The 12,069-nt window shown below is 46.4% G+C and overlaps 1 protein-coding gene across 2 annotated transcripts in view; it reads left to right on the top strand.

Annotated features, from left to right (window-relative positions):
* Window positions 1-11,815, top strand: part of tnrc18 (trinucleotide repeat containing 18) — a 43,905-nt gene extending 32,090 nt beyond the window's left edge. The window contains exons 18-30 of one of the 2 annotated variants that reach the window (XM_026165514.1): window positions 1,604-1,768; window positions 2,211-2,665; window positions 3,075-3,209; window positions 3,802-3,943; window positions 4,036-4,153; window positions 4,825-4,900; window positions 5,036-5,144; window positions 5,419-5,535; window positions 5,938-6,090; window positions 6,700-8,456; window positions 8,560-8,796; window positions 8,961-9,035; window positions 9,841-11,815. In XM_026165514.1, coding sequence (XP_026021299.1) covers window positions 1,604-1,768; window positions 2,211-2,665; window positions 3,075-3,209; window positions 3,802-3,943; window positions 4,036-4,153; window positions 4,825-4,900; window positions 5,036-5,144; window positions 5,419-5,535; window positions 5,938-6,090; window positions 6,700-8,456; window positions 8,560-8,796; window positions 8,961-9,035; window positions 9,841-10,047 — 3,746 coding nt within the window. In that variant the 3' untranslated portion in view covers window positions 10,048-11,815. Of the gene's footprint in view, window positions 1-1,603; window positions 1,769-2,210; window positions 2,666-3,074; window positions 3,210-3,801; window positions 3,944-4,035; window positions 4,154-4,824; window positions 4,901-5,035; window positions 5,193-5,418; window positions 5,536-5,937; window positions 6,091-6,699; window positions 8,457-8,559; window positions 8,797-8,960; window positions 9,036-9,840 lie in introns of both variants that reach the window. The other variant, XM_026165513.1, reaches the window with a different exon arrangement.
* Window positions 11,816-12,069: the final 254 nt, after the last annotated feature.

Genomic DNA, 12,069 nt, shown 5'->3' with positions numbered 1-12,069 from the left:
ACTGGGCTAAGGCCAGGCTACATTACGGCTAGGCTCTCGCCGCTGCGCTGCCCTGCCCCACCCTGTCTGAGGCCACACCCCTGTCACCTGCTCTGTAAGTAGGATGTGCCCCTCCCTCAATTTTATTATTGACTAACATGGACTATGCTGAAATTGAAATGCCTACAGAGAATATTAACTTTTTGGGGGGGAGGGGTTTGTTTTTTTTTTTGTTTTGTTTTTTTTATTGTTCACACAATTTGGAGCTCTAGCGGTAGCCATGGTTACCCCCACCTACCAAGTTAATGTCTACTGATGGCTTGTAAAAGTTTAAAGAGACACATTTGGTGTTGGTTTGGAACAGAGGATATAACCATGGATAATTAAACCACATAAGGGGCCTCACAGGGCTGTCCTCTCAGTGCCTGCTTGTCCTAACGTCTGTCTGCTACTGTTAACGCACCGTGGATTCACAGTACAACATGTGCACCAGATTTGGTTCCTAAAAGTAACTGTTAGAGCCTCGAAACAAGTCTTTAAATGTTTTCATTCTTGTCTCGAGCTGCAGTGAAAGTAAACTGTACAATTAATTGGGGTTAAAGCCTAAAAACCCTGCAGTGACCGGCAGGTATGCTCCAGGGAAACCTGACAGCACAGTCACCTCTGATTCTTCTTAGAACTGAGGCTTTGAACACAAAAATCCAGAACCACTTGATTTTCAGCCTAGTGATGAGTTTCCTTTCCCTAACATTTTTTTTATAGTTCTGTGCTTTAGCATCACTTAAATCCCAAAGTTATAGCCTTTTAATAATTTTACAGCTCTTAAATGTACTGTGTATCCACCCTCCATGTTAACACTAACCCCCTCTGTTCATGAACTGCTAACTGCCAGCTACATGCAGCTAACAGCCACTATGCTACACTCTGAGTGTGTGTGTCTCTTTGTGTGCTCTTCTGGCTTGTCAGAGGAGGAGGAGCAGCTTTTATTTTATTTCCATGATGTTTTTGAGTGTTTTTATTTTTCCAATAATAAATAATATCCCAGTCAGCTCACGCGGGTCTTACTGACTTTGTGGGGACCTTAATCTGTTTCACCACTTACATTATGGGGACATAACTACTTAATGGGACCTCATGATGCAATGAATACATTTGAAAGTAAAGTGATGTTTTCAGGATAGGTTTAGGTTGGGATTAGGTTCAGGCAAGCTACAGCTAAGGTTATACGAGATTTCCAGTGTAAGTCAATATAACGTCCTCTGAAATCAGCTGTGGTGTGTGTGTGTGTGTGTGGGGCTCAGATGCATGTTTATGGTTGATTTTTCTTGCTGTTGCTTTCTCGTGCAGCTTTACATAAAGGCGGGCTGCGGCAGTTCAGACAGTGGATCTCCTCTCTCTCCACTGTTGTTTCTCTCCCGCCTACACGTGTGTGTGTTTATGTGTACTTGTGTAGACACATAGTTAAAGATCCGGGCTGCTGCAATAGCGGTGTTATTTCTTTTGTTAATTAGCCCTCTCTGTGGTGCACTCTCTCTGCAACAGTAGGAAGCGATCTGACCTTTGGTCCAGACCTCCTGCCGTGAACACATTTGTCTCTGAGCTGGAAATCTTTTCTCTGATGCAGAAACCTCCGAGGACGAGGAAGAGTCGGATTCAGACAACGACCCCGGTTGTGAGGAGAGCGGGCTGGGTCTGCTGGCCAGGTTTGCGGCGAGTGCGCTCCCTGTCAGCTCGGCCTCTTTGAGCCTCCACCACGACAGCAAACACTGCAGCAGGCAAAGCACTCTGGGTAAAAGATCTTACACACAAATGAGCTGTGAACTGATGTGCCTTCTCTCTCCTTTTGTTTTAATGCAGACAGACCCGGTTCACTCTGCTTAAACTGATTTCACACATTCCCCCGATGGCCTTTAACTCTATTGTGGTTTTTTTGTGGTTGAGCAGATTCACCACCTGAGCATTCGTTCAGGATTTTCTTATTGATTGAAGGTTAAATTTTAATTCATTTCTAATTGTCACAGCAAGGGTGTGTGTAACGATTCACCCTTGAATTATGTATTAGTTTCAAACTGATCAATACTCCTATTCACAGAGTTATTGATTTCAGGCAATCTACCACTTCAGTTCGTTAATGACTGGATGTTTATGGGAGGAGTCTAGTTTTATGCATGTGCGAGAGATACATAGGAAGAGTTTTTACCATCATATGACCCTCTCCTCACCTCCTACAGGTTCAACAGAGTGCGAGTGGTCAGACTCTGGCTCGGACGTGCGGTTAAGGAAGTTCCCTTCTCTGCTGCACGGAAAACGCTCCGCCCCCGAGCTCCCCCTTTTGCCACCAGCGACCCGCCGCGTTGACCAGAGTAGCCCCACCAAGCGAGACGAGGCGCTGCAAGTCAAACGCAAACCTCTGCCCAAATTACGCCCTACGCCTCGCTCACCCCGGAGATTTAGTTTAGACCTCGCCAGCAGCTCTGGGTTCGGAGGTTTCAGCGAGGATGAGGGCTGGAACCGCCGACGCAGCGAGAGGATTTTTCTCCACGATGCCACGGTTTCAGCCTCCACCCCTTCCACCAGTCAGAGCTCCTCGTCCTCCTCCACCAGCTCAGCCCCACCGCTCACACCGAAGGCCGTCTCCAGACCGAAGCCCACTCAGCCCAGCAGAGACGGGAAAGACGTGGTGAAAGTATGTCAAGAAGTCACTGAGCTGTTACCGGCTCAGACTGAACAGCAAAATCACACCTTTTCCCCCTCTCTTCTCACTCCACATATTTTCTACTATCTTTTCGCCTCCTTGTTCAGACTCCTGCTCCCTCGCATCCTTTTTTCTATTGCAATGTTTGCTAGTGTGTGTGTTTAGGAGTGTATGTCAGAGCGCCAGCAGGGTTTCCTTTACTTCAGTCATTGCAGCACTCCCCTGCTGTCTGTGGCGTGTTGCTGACAAGAAAGGACGACTGCAGGCGGCTTGGATGCACCCCTCCCCCCCCGTGTGTGTGTGTGTGTGTGTGTGTGTGTACACAATGTGATTCTGCCCAACAGAGCCTCGGTGACATAATTTATTCATATGCATGTTTTTAACTGTGTTGTAAAAACAGAAAAAGAAGCTGAAGGACTCTCCTCTGCCTGTGAGCCCGTCCACTCTGTGCAGTCCAGTCACAGACAGCCCTGCACCGCTGAGCCTCAGCCTGGCACGTAAGAGTCAACCAAAACCCAAGACCAAAGCCAGAGAGGTCAGTATGATGATAAATTTGCTGCAAAGATGCAAACTTAATTATGCTGACAAGGACAAAGCCAGATCTTTAAAGTTATTGGACCTAATAGTGCAAAAGGTACTTTGAGGCTTGGCGTGTGTGTGTGTGTGTGTGTGTGTGTGTGTGTGTGTGTGTACAGTATCAAAAGGTCTTCAGAAACAAACTAATAGCTTGTGTTGGATTTAACACTTTTGTTTTGTTACTGAGGGGAAAGAGTAAACCTAATTGTGTGATTTCTGCCAAAGTGTTGTATTTCTCACCATCTGCCGCCAGACAAAACTTGAGTTTGCCTTGGAAAAGGAAGCAGAAGTGTGTGCAGGGCTCTTTGTGCTGGTGGAGATCGTTTATCCGACAGCATAAGTGTTGTAATATGCTACTGTTTGTGTGTGAAAAGTTCATTTGTGGTGTGTCAGCCTGGTGATTTGGTGGAGTGCCACAAGTCAACATTAAGTAGAAAAGCCACTGTGTCGCAGGGGGAATCACTCTTGTTCCACAATAATTTGATTGTAAGGAAAATAACATCATCACGGTTTTTTGGGAATCTAATCAAATCTGCTTGTTTGTGTTGCAGCCTTCCAGGGGTGCGGTGAGCCGGCTGATGGAGAGCATGGCGGCAGACGAAGACTTCGAACACAACCAAGACAGCAGCTTCAGCGAGGACGAACTCCTCCCAGCACGAAGCAGCAGTGTGTCAGAGAGTGCCTCGACTCCCGGTCAGTGCCCGCAGACTCAAACCTCAGATTGTCACACATGCTAAAATGATAGCATGTATATTTATTACTGTTTGGGGTGGTGTTGTGTTCAGCTCCAGTGCAGTGTGTGCTAGATAAGGACTCTCTGGTGGACGGACTCAGAGTATTGATCCCGATGGACGACCAGCTACTGTACGCAGGACATGTGAACACTGTACACTCCCCTGACATGTGAGTACGCATTAGCAGACTTGTAAGTAGAGGGAAAAACATGTGACACGTTTGAACACCTTCTTAGCTTAGCATAAACGTTTGAAGCGAGCTTTCTCAGTAAAAGTTGTAAACACAAGAAAAGCCTAAAAGTTCATGCTGTCCATCACGTTTTCCAAAGTCGTCCAGTGGCCCGAATTGGGATCTTTACCAGGCCAATTTTTGCCCTCAGGCCTTATGTTTGACAGCCCCTGCTTTAACCACACACATGCATTCACACAAACATGGAAAAAGGAAAACATTAAACATGACATTTCACTGATGAGTTTTTGACCCACTCCCACTGTCGACATGAAATTTCACATCTGTGTTAATTTGGATCCTGTATGGTTATGTTAGACAGATATTTCTGACCCTGTGGTTGTTCTTGCTACAAATAAGTACCACCAAAACCACATTTTGCCACAATGACACTCACACAAAGTGAAAACAATAGTAAAGAGAGTGGGTTCCTCTATCTGCTACACTTCAAGCTCTATCAAGATATGGCCTAAGCTCTGGTTCTGACAAAGAGACCACTCACACTACCAAGAACGCTGCTGTGGCTCAGGAGACTGTCTGACAGTGTTGTTTAAAGCAATGACCCTTGCTCGATGACCCCAAGCTTTTGACCAACTCCCCTTTTCCCACAGATACAGTGTGGTGGTGGAGGGGGAGCGAGGAAACCGACCGCACATCTACTGCTTGGAACAACTACTCCAGGAGGCTGTGAGTATCTATGTGAAATATGTGAGGTGTAAAGAGTAGCAAAAATAAAAGTATTGTGTTCATATGCAAAGGGAAGTATGAAATAGTTTGATGCTTTAGCTTGCCATATAAGTGTTCCTACTTCTGTGTGTACAGATCATTGATGTGAAGCCTCCATCCGTGCGCTATCTCCCTGAGGGCACCCGCATCGCTGCCTACTGGAGCCAGCAGTACCGCTGTCTTTACCCCGGCACTGTTGTCAACGGTGCGACAAGAGCACAAACAGCCACCACTTCAATGATAGGATTCATAAGCAAGTTACATTGTTGCCAGCAGCACAAACAAATGCAAACGATCTTAGCAGAGCTGCACTTTCATTGTAGGGATGTTACTGTCTTGGAGATTGTAAAGGAAACGTAACTGGTCTGGATTCTGTTCTTGACTTCAGATCGAAACATGCTACATCAGCCCTTTTTAATCTAATCTAACCAGATACAATCGTTCCTGCTGACCTGCGCATTTTCGTTTCTTCCAAACAGGAAGTTCAGACATCGATGAGAATGACGATCTCATCACGGTGGAGTTTGACGATGGCGACACGGGCCGCATCCCTCTCTCACACATCAGACTGCTGCCGCCAGACTACAAGATCCACTGTGAGCACGAAATATGCACACAACACAGTGTGAAAGGTTTAGCACCAGAGACACTCAGATTAGTCTTGGAGAATGAGAAGGGGGAGTAAAGGGGAGCAGTGAGAAAAACGGGGACCATGAAGCACATTGCTCCCTAAAAAAACTGAACATATTTAATGATCACTGAGTCCTAATCCCCGTGTTTCTCTTTGGGAACTTGTAATAAGCAAGGTGCTTCCAACACTTCCTGAGGGGATGAAGACAGTAGAGTGTATGCTCATACATAACAGTATCCTAAACATCTTAGCCCAGTTTGCACATTGCAGACAACCAACATGAGCCCCCAGCCCCCTGAAATCTCCTGCATTCATTATTAAAAGTGTGAAAAGCACAAACTTTAAACCCTTGTCTTCTTCTGTAAAGGTGCCGAACCATCCCCGGCTCTGCTCGTGGCCAGCTGTTCCAGGAGGAGGGTCCGCAAATGCAGCAAAGAGGGTAAAGAGGCGGGAGCAAAGCCAGAGGAGACCACACCCAAGATCAAGGGAAAACCTGGTCGCAAACCCAAACCCAAACCAGGTGAGCCAAACAAAGTACTAATACCATCACATTGTCTCGAACTCCTCAACTTTCTGCTTTACTCTGATAGAAAACTTTTATTCCCAAAGCTGAATGTCTCTGCGTACATTTTTACATGCTTGAGTCTTTTTGTTTATCAGAGATAATAACAGAAACACTTCTGTGTGGTTTCTTTCTGCATTTATGAGAGAGGCCACTTTCGATGAGTCACGTTTTTAAAACAACAGAACCAGCAAAAATAGCTTGAGGTTCAGAAGTGTCAGACATCTCTAGTTTGACCATGTGTGTCATCTCTGATGTCAGTTTAATGAATTTACTGAAACTGCTGCTGTGCTGTTCTGTGAAGCTCGCAGCCCGTAGCTTTAACTGTAATAAAAAGCACACCGCTTGTCCGATTTGCTGACGCTGCCACGTTTTGACTGGGTAAGCAGTTCTTAGATGTAATATTTTCATTTTAGAAACGTTTGCTTGCTGATCTGTCTACTCTGCTCAGCATGACGAGCTGCAGACCACAAAAGTCACGAAGCCACACAATGGAAATGTCAGCAAATGCGGAGTAAAGCAGGAAATAAAATTACATTTGTATTGTTTTTCCTCTTTTCCCCACAGAGAGCTCCATGAACTCAGACGGTCGGGAGAAAGCTGATCCTCCACCTTCCTCCACCCAGCCAGTTGAAAGACCCCAGGCTCCAGCCAAGCCCGCCCAGGAGCGACCCTCCTCTGTCCAGAAACCAGCTCAGGAGAAACCCCGCCCTGCATCCCGGCCAACACTGGGAACCCAAACAAAACCAGGCCGAAAGAGCTCCGCTACATCCCCAACAAGCAGCCCTACGCTTTCCAGTCCAGTGCCCAGGAAGAGCAGTCCGGCGCAGCCTCCAGCTTCTAAAGCAGCTCGTTCTCTCCCTCCCTCGCTCTACCCCTCCACCTACGGTAAGGTCCTGACTGTGGATCTGTACAGCGAGCCAAACCTCAGCTCGTACAACAGCCAGCGCAGAGAGAGGGAGAATAACAGCAATGTCAGTCCTACTGCAAACAGGCCAATGTCTAGGCCCAGTATAACTGCTTCGTCTACTGCATCCAAGCCTGCTGCGTCATCCACACCCAGACCTACTTCTAGTTCCTCGCCTAAAACCAAACCCTCCTCAGACCATCACAGCAGCTCTAGACCCAGCCTAAGCTCGGGACTCATGCCCAGCCCCATTTCTAGGCTGTCAGCAGGCAAAACCAGCTCTTCTCTGACTCCCAGACCTTCATCATCATCTTCAATATCGTCATCCTCGGCTCCCAGACCTAAAATCAAGATGCCGTCCGACCAGCTGTCGTCCAGGCCGAGCTCCATCTCCAGGCCCAAGACCAGCTCTGGGCAGGGTGATGTGAGGCGGAAGTCTCTCTCCGCAGAGCCCCTCGTGAAGCTTGACCACGAAGGAGTCACCTCCCCTAAAACTAAGAAGACGAAGGCTCTGATGTTGCTGGAAGGTCGTGAAGTTAGGCGAGACCACACCCCCATTAGCACAGCCACAGCCAATCAAAAGCTACTAAAGCCTAAAGTGAGAGCTCCGGGTAGTGAGACTGGTGTGCCAGACAAGGACTCAACCTACAAAGCTCCAATGATGGCTAAGGAGAAGGCAGACAGTCGTGGAGGTAGAGGACAGGAGGTGGACACAAGAGAGGAGAAAGGTAAAAAGGAGGAGAAAAAGGAGGTGGAGAAGAGGGAAGGAAGAAAGATGAAAGAGGAATCTCAGAGCAGCAGCAGCTCAGACTCGGAGGAAGAAGGAGAGAAAGGGAAAATCAAGAAGAAGAAGAAGAAATGCACCTCAAGCTGCTCTTCATCGTCTTCATCCTGCTCTGGTTCTTCCTCATCGTCATCTTCATCGTCATCTTCATCATCATCTTCGTCGACTGACGACTCCTCCTGCAGCTCAGATGAAGAGAGGACTCCTACACCTCCACCAGCCTCAGTCCAGAAGCCTCCAGAACAAGATAAACCTAAAGAAGAAGCAAAAGAAGAAGAGGAGGAAGAGGAGGTGAAGAAAGAGGTTGAGGTGAAAATGGAGGAGGAAGAACTGTCTCCACCACCGCAGTCTCCCTCCCCTTCAACCTCTCCAACAGCTGCTGCTCCTGCTCCCTCTAAACCGGCTAAGCCAGCCACCGGAAAGGGCTCCGGACAAAGGGGTCGTCCTCCAAAACCAAAGCCCAGTGGAGGAGAGGGGAAAGCGGGGAGGCCAAAGAGGAGAGAGGGGGTCCACCTTCCCACGACTAAGGAGCTGGCTAAACGTCAGAGGCTTCCAAGTGTGGAGAACAGGCCCAAAATTTCAGCTTTCCTTCCTGCACGACAGCTCTGGAAGTGGTTTGGGAAACCCACTCAGGTGAGGAGAAAAATCTTTTTCTATCATGTAGGAAAAAAATTAATGAAATGTAGATATCGCTCTTTTCACTCTGTGACCAACATGTCCTTTGTGGCCCCTCCAGAGACGCGGTATGAAGGGCAAGGCAAAGAAGCTCTTCTACAAAGCCATTGTGCGTGGCAGAGAAATGATCCGCATCGGGGACTGTGCAGTGTTCCTGTCCGCCGGCCGCCCCAACCTGCCCTTCATCGGTCGCATCCAGAGCATGTGGGAGTCCTGGGGCAGCAACATGGTGGTCAGGGTCAACTGGTTCTATCATCCAGAGGAGACGAACCCCGGCAAGAAACTCACAGACAAGAAGGTAGAAGTTTGTGCTCAACACTGATCAAAGGTTTATAAAGAAAGACAGCGTTAATGTACTACTCTTTTTTTCTTTTCTTTTTTATATAGAGGTTTATAAAAATGTGTAAGTGTTTGAGGAGCTTCCAGCTTTGTGTCCTAAGTGTAAGATTGCTTCCTCTGCAGAACTGGGATCAGATATGCGGTCAGTCTTTACCAGCAGCTCTGCACTCTTCCATCCAGAGGAAAGACTTTATGGAGGTGAGGAAAAGTTTTATCTCTGAACTTCAGACTTCATATTCTACTGCTGCTTATTCCAGTATGGGCAAACTGACAAAGTGTACTTAAATGGATTCACAACCAGGAAAAATACAACTGAATACAGCCATAAATAATCCTGTTGGTTGGAAAAGGAAAACTTCATACAGTGTTCTTTCTTATTTGTAATAAAATAACTTTCTATAAAAAAAAATTCACTACTATTTGGTCTTGCTACATGTTTTGCATGCCTAGTCTTGAGCCACTGCCGATCTGTATTAGCCAGAACACAATGTTTAACACCAGCTGTAATCCCAAAGCTAGTCCATTTTAGCTAGCATGCTAACACTAACTTTCTTTGCTACCGCACTGTAACTGAGAGATCAATAATAATCGTTTTTTTAGGACAAAATAAAATGGCACTAGAAAGAAAAGACAAGTTATATAATAACTCACCGTCACGGCAGATGGCTCCCCCTCCCTGAGCTGGGTCCTCTAGCAGGCTTCTTCCTGTCAAAAGGGAGTTTCTCCTTCCCGCTGTCACAAAATACTTGCTCAAACGGTCTGATTGTTAAGGTTTTCTCTCTATTATTGTAGAGTCTTAACCCTTAAGTCTAGCATGAGCCACTGCTGAACTCAATAACGGACAAGTATTTGATTCTTGGGCTCTTAGCTGTAGAAGTAGTGGCTCGTTTTCTTCAGTCAGGGTGATGAGCCTTTGTTGTTATTTACCATTTATGTGTTAGTGTTGACTTGTCTGATGAATGTGGGCTACAAAAGCAGTAAACACAGCCTGTGTCTGTCGCAGCGCGCCCTCTACCAGTCGTCTCACAGCGACGAGAACGACGTGCAGACGGTCAGCCACAAGTGCCTGGTGGTGAGCGTGGAGGAGTACGAGCAGATGACCCACACTCGCCGCTACGCCGACAGCGAGGACCTCTACTACTTGGCCGGCACCTACGAACCCACCACGGGGATGATCTTCAACACCGATGGAGTTCCAGTCATCTGCTAAAAAAAAAAGAAAAGAGAAACTCACTACGAGTTGATAAAACCAAATTGTGACCCGGCTTACTTTGGACCTCACTGGGAAGGAGTCAGTACCCAACCTGTCAAATCACTGATTTTCACTGGCGGTGGATCTTTTCACAGACTCCATGAACAGAACTGCTCTGAAACACTTTAAGTAAAACAAAAAAAAGCAAAAAATTAAGAAGACAGTCATGAACAGCTACTACTACAGAAACTGGAGACACTATGTAGACAGTATTAGAAGAAACGCGTCTCTTGAAACATTTGCACACACGAACGTCATGAACACGCTTCTGTTTTCCTTGTTGTGTTCATGGGAAAGCTTTTCGAACACGCATGAACACTTCGGTCTCCTTTTACAAGTAAATGCACCCTGTCTAAAGAGACACACGTACGCTCACACGTGCACAAAAGCAATGTAAATACAGACGCCATGTGACACAGTTATATAGAGGACAATAATGAGTGTTTTTATTTTCATCTAATAGATTTATGTCCGAGTACTTTTTTTCTAAAGAGGTAAACAGTCAAGAAGCTTTAATGAACTGTGAATGAAGATGCAGGAGATGCAGGCCTGTGTCAGTCTGTCCACCCCCAAACCTGCCCCCCACCCACCCACACACGCTCCGGCTAAACGGACAGACGGACCCCGCTGGTGTGATGTTGTGATTATGTTGCTGTGGTGATGTTACAGTCATGTTACAGTTATATAAATGTATCTACAGAACAGCAGGAGCGACAGACAAAGAGAGAAGGAGATGCACAGAGAGAGGTAGACTCCTCCTTACCAGAGAGCACCTAAAAAAAAAAAAACACTTAAAAATCTATCTGTCTTTAATTTAAACGCCCCTCCTCCTTCCACACAATCCCCCTTGACAATCCTAACTTGGGCAGACAAAACTGCCCGTGTGCTTCTAAAAACTTCCTGCTCCCTCAGAGACTCAGGCTAAAGAGAGAGGAAGGATCTTGTACTATTAAAAGCACTTCTCATTTTCATCTTTGAGCTCCTTGTTTTTAAAGAGGGGGGGAGACGAAAAATCCACCCCGAAAACACGCAAACACTAGAAAACAAAAGCAGCTGCTGTGGAAGTGTGCTGCATTTTGTTGTTTGCCCGCTTTGTTTCAACGCTTGGAGAAGTGGACCCCAAAGGAGGCGCAGACATGAGATGTGGTGCCTTAAAGGCCTGTCTGGATATTATTTTTTTTAAATAAAAGCATCCTGGGAAATGTAGGCCACCTCTCTTTTTACTTTACAAACAAAACGGGTAACCAAGAAAAAAATAAACCACAACACTTGATGAAAAAGGAGATCTGTGAATGTACTGCACGATATAAGCTAATGTATCAGCAGTGCAGGATTCCCAATGGGTGGATTTTTTTCCCTCCTCCTCCTTTGTTTTTTTTTGGTTTTGTTTTTTTATTTAGGGTTGTGAGCGCTGCAGCCGGTCTGAGAAGCATCAAGGTCATGCCTCTGATATTCGCCACGGAGCTGCCAGCACTCGTTAGATCAACATAATTCAGTTTTAACACTCCTCTTCCGCAGTCTGCAGCGTTTGCAACCTCCAAATGTCCTGCGCTTGGATGCATCTTATTTTATTTTTTACTTTTGCTTCCGCTGTTTTATGGATGTTCATCGTTTTAGCCTCTTTAATCACATTTTGCCCTCCAAGCAATCATCTTTAACAAGAGTGCACTTTGAATGAGCTCCGCTGCAGAGGAGAGTCTTGTATGTTTTCTTAAAGTATTTACTACCCCCCCCCCCCCCCCCCAAAAAAAAAAACTCCCACCGCTGTCACCGTCTCTTCTCTGCACGCCACCGTTCCCCCGTCAGAAACAAGCAGCGACACATTCGTCTTGTTTTGACGTTGTTGTTTTTTTTTGTTGTCAATTCTGTGTGCCTCGTTTCACCGTTTTTTAGTGGGAGACTGTTGAATGTCGTGCTCAGGATTGTGAGCATTTTGAGAGGCCTTACTCTCCCAGGCCTTATGATGATGATGATGATAAT

The sequence above is a fragment of the Astatotilapia calliptera genome, chromosome 4, assembly GCF_900246225.1.
Source record: "Astatotilapia calliptera chromosome 4, fAstCal1.2, whole genome shotgun sequence".
NCBI lineage: Eukaryota > Metazoa > Chordata > Actinopteri > Cichliformes > Cichlidae > Astatotilapia > Astatotilapia calliptera.
This window is presented reverse-complemented; position numbering and strand designations above follow the sequence as displayed.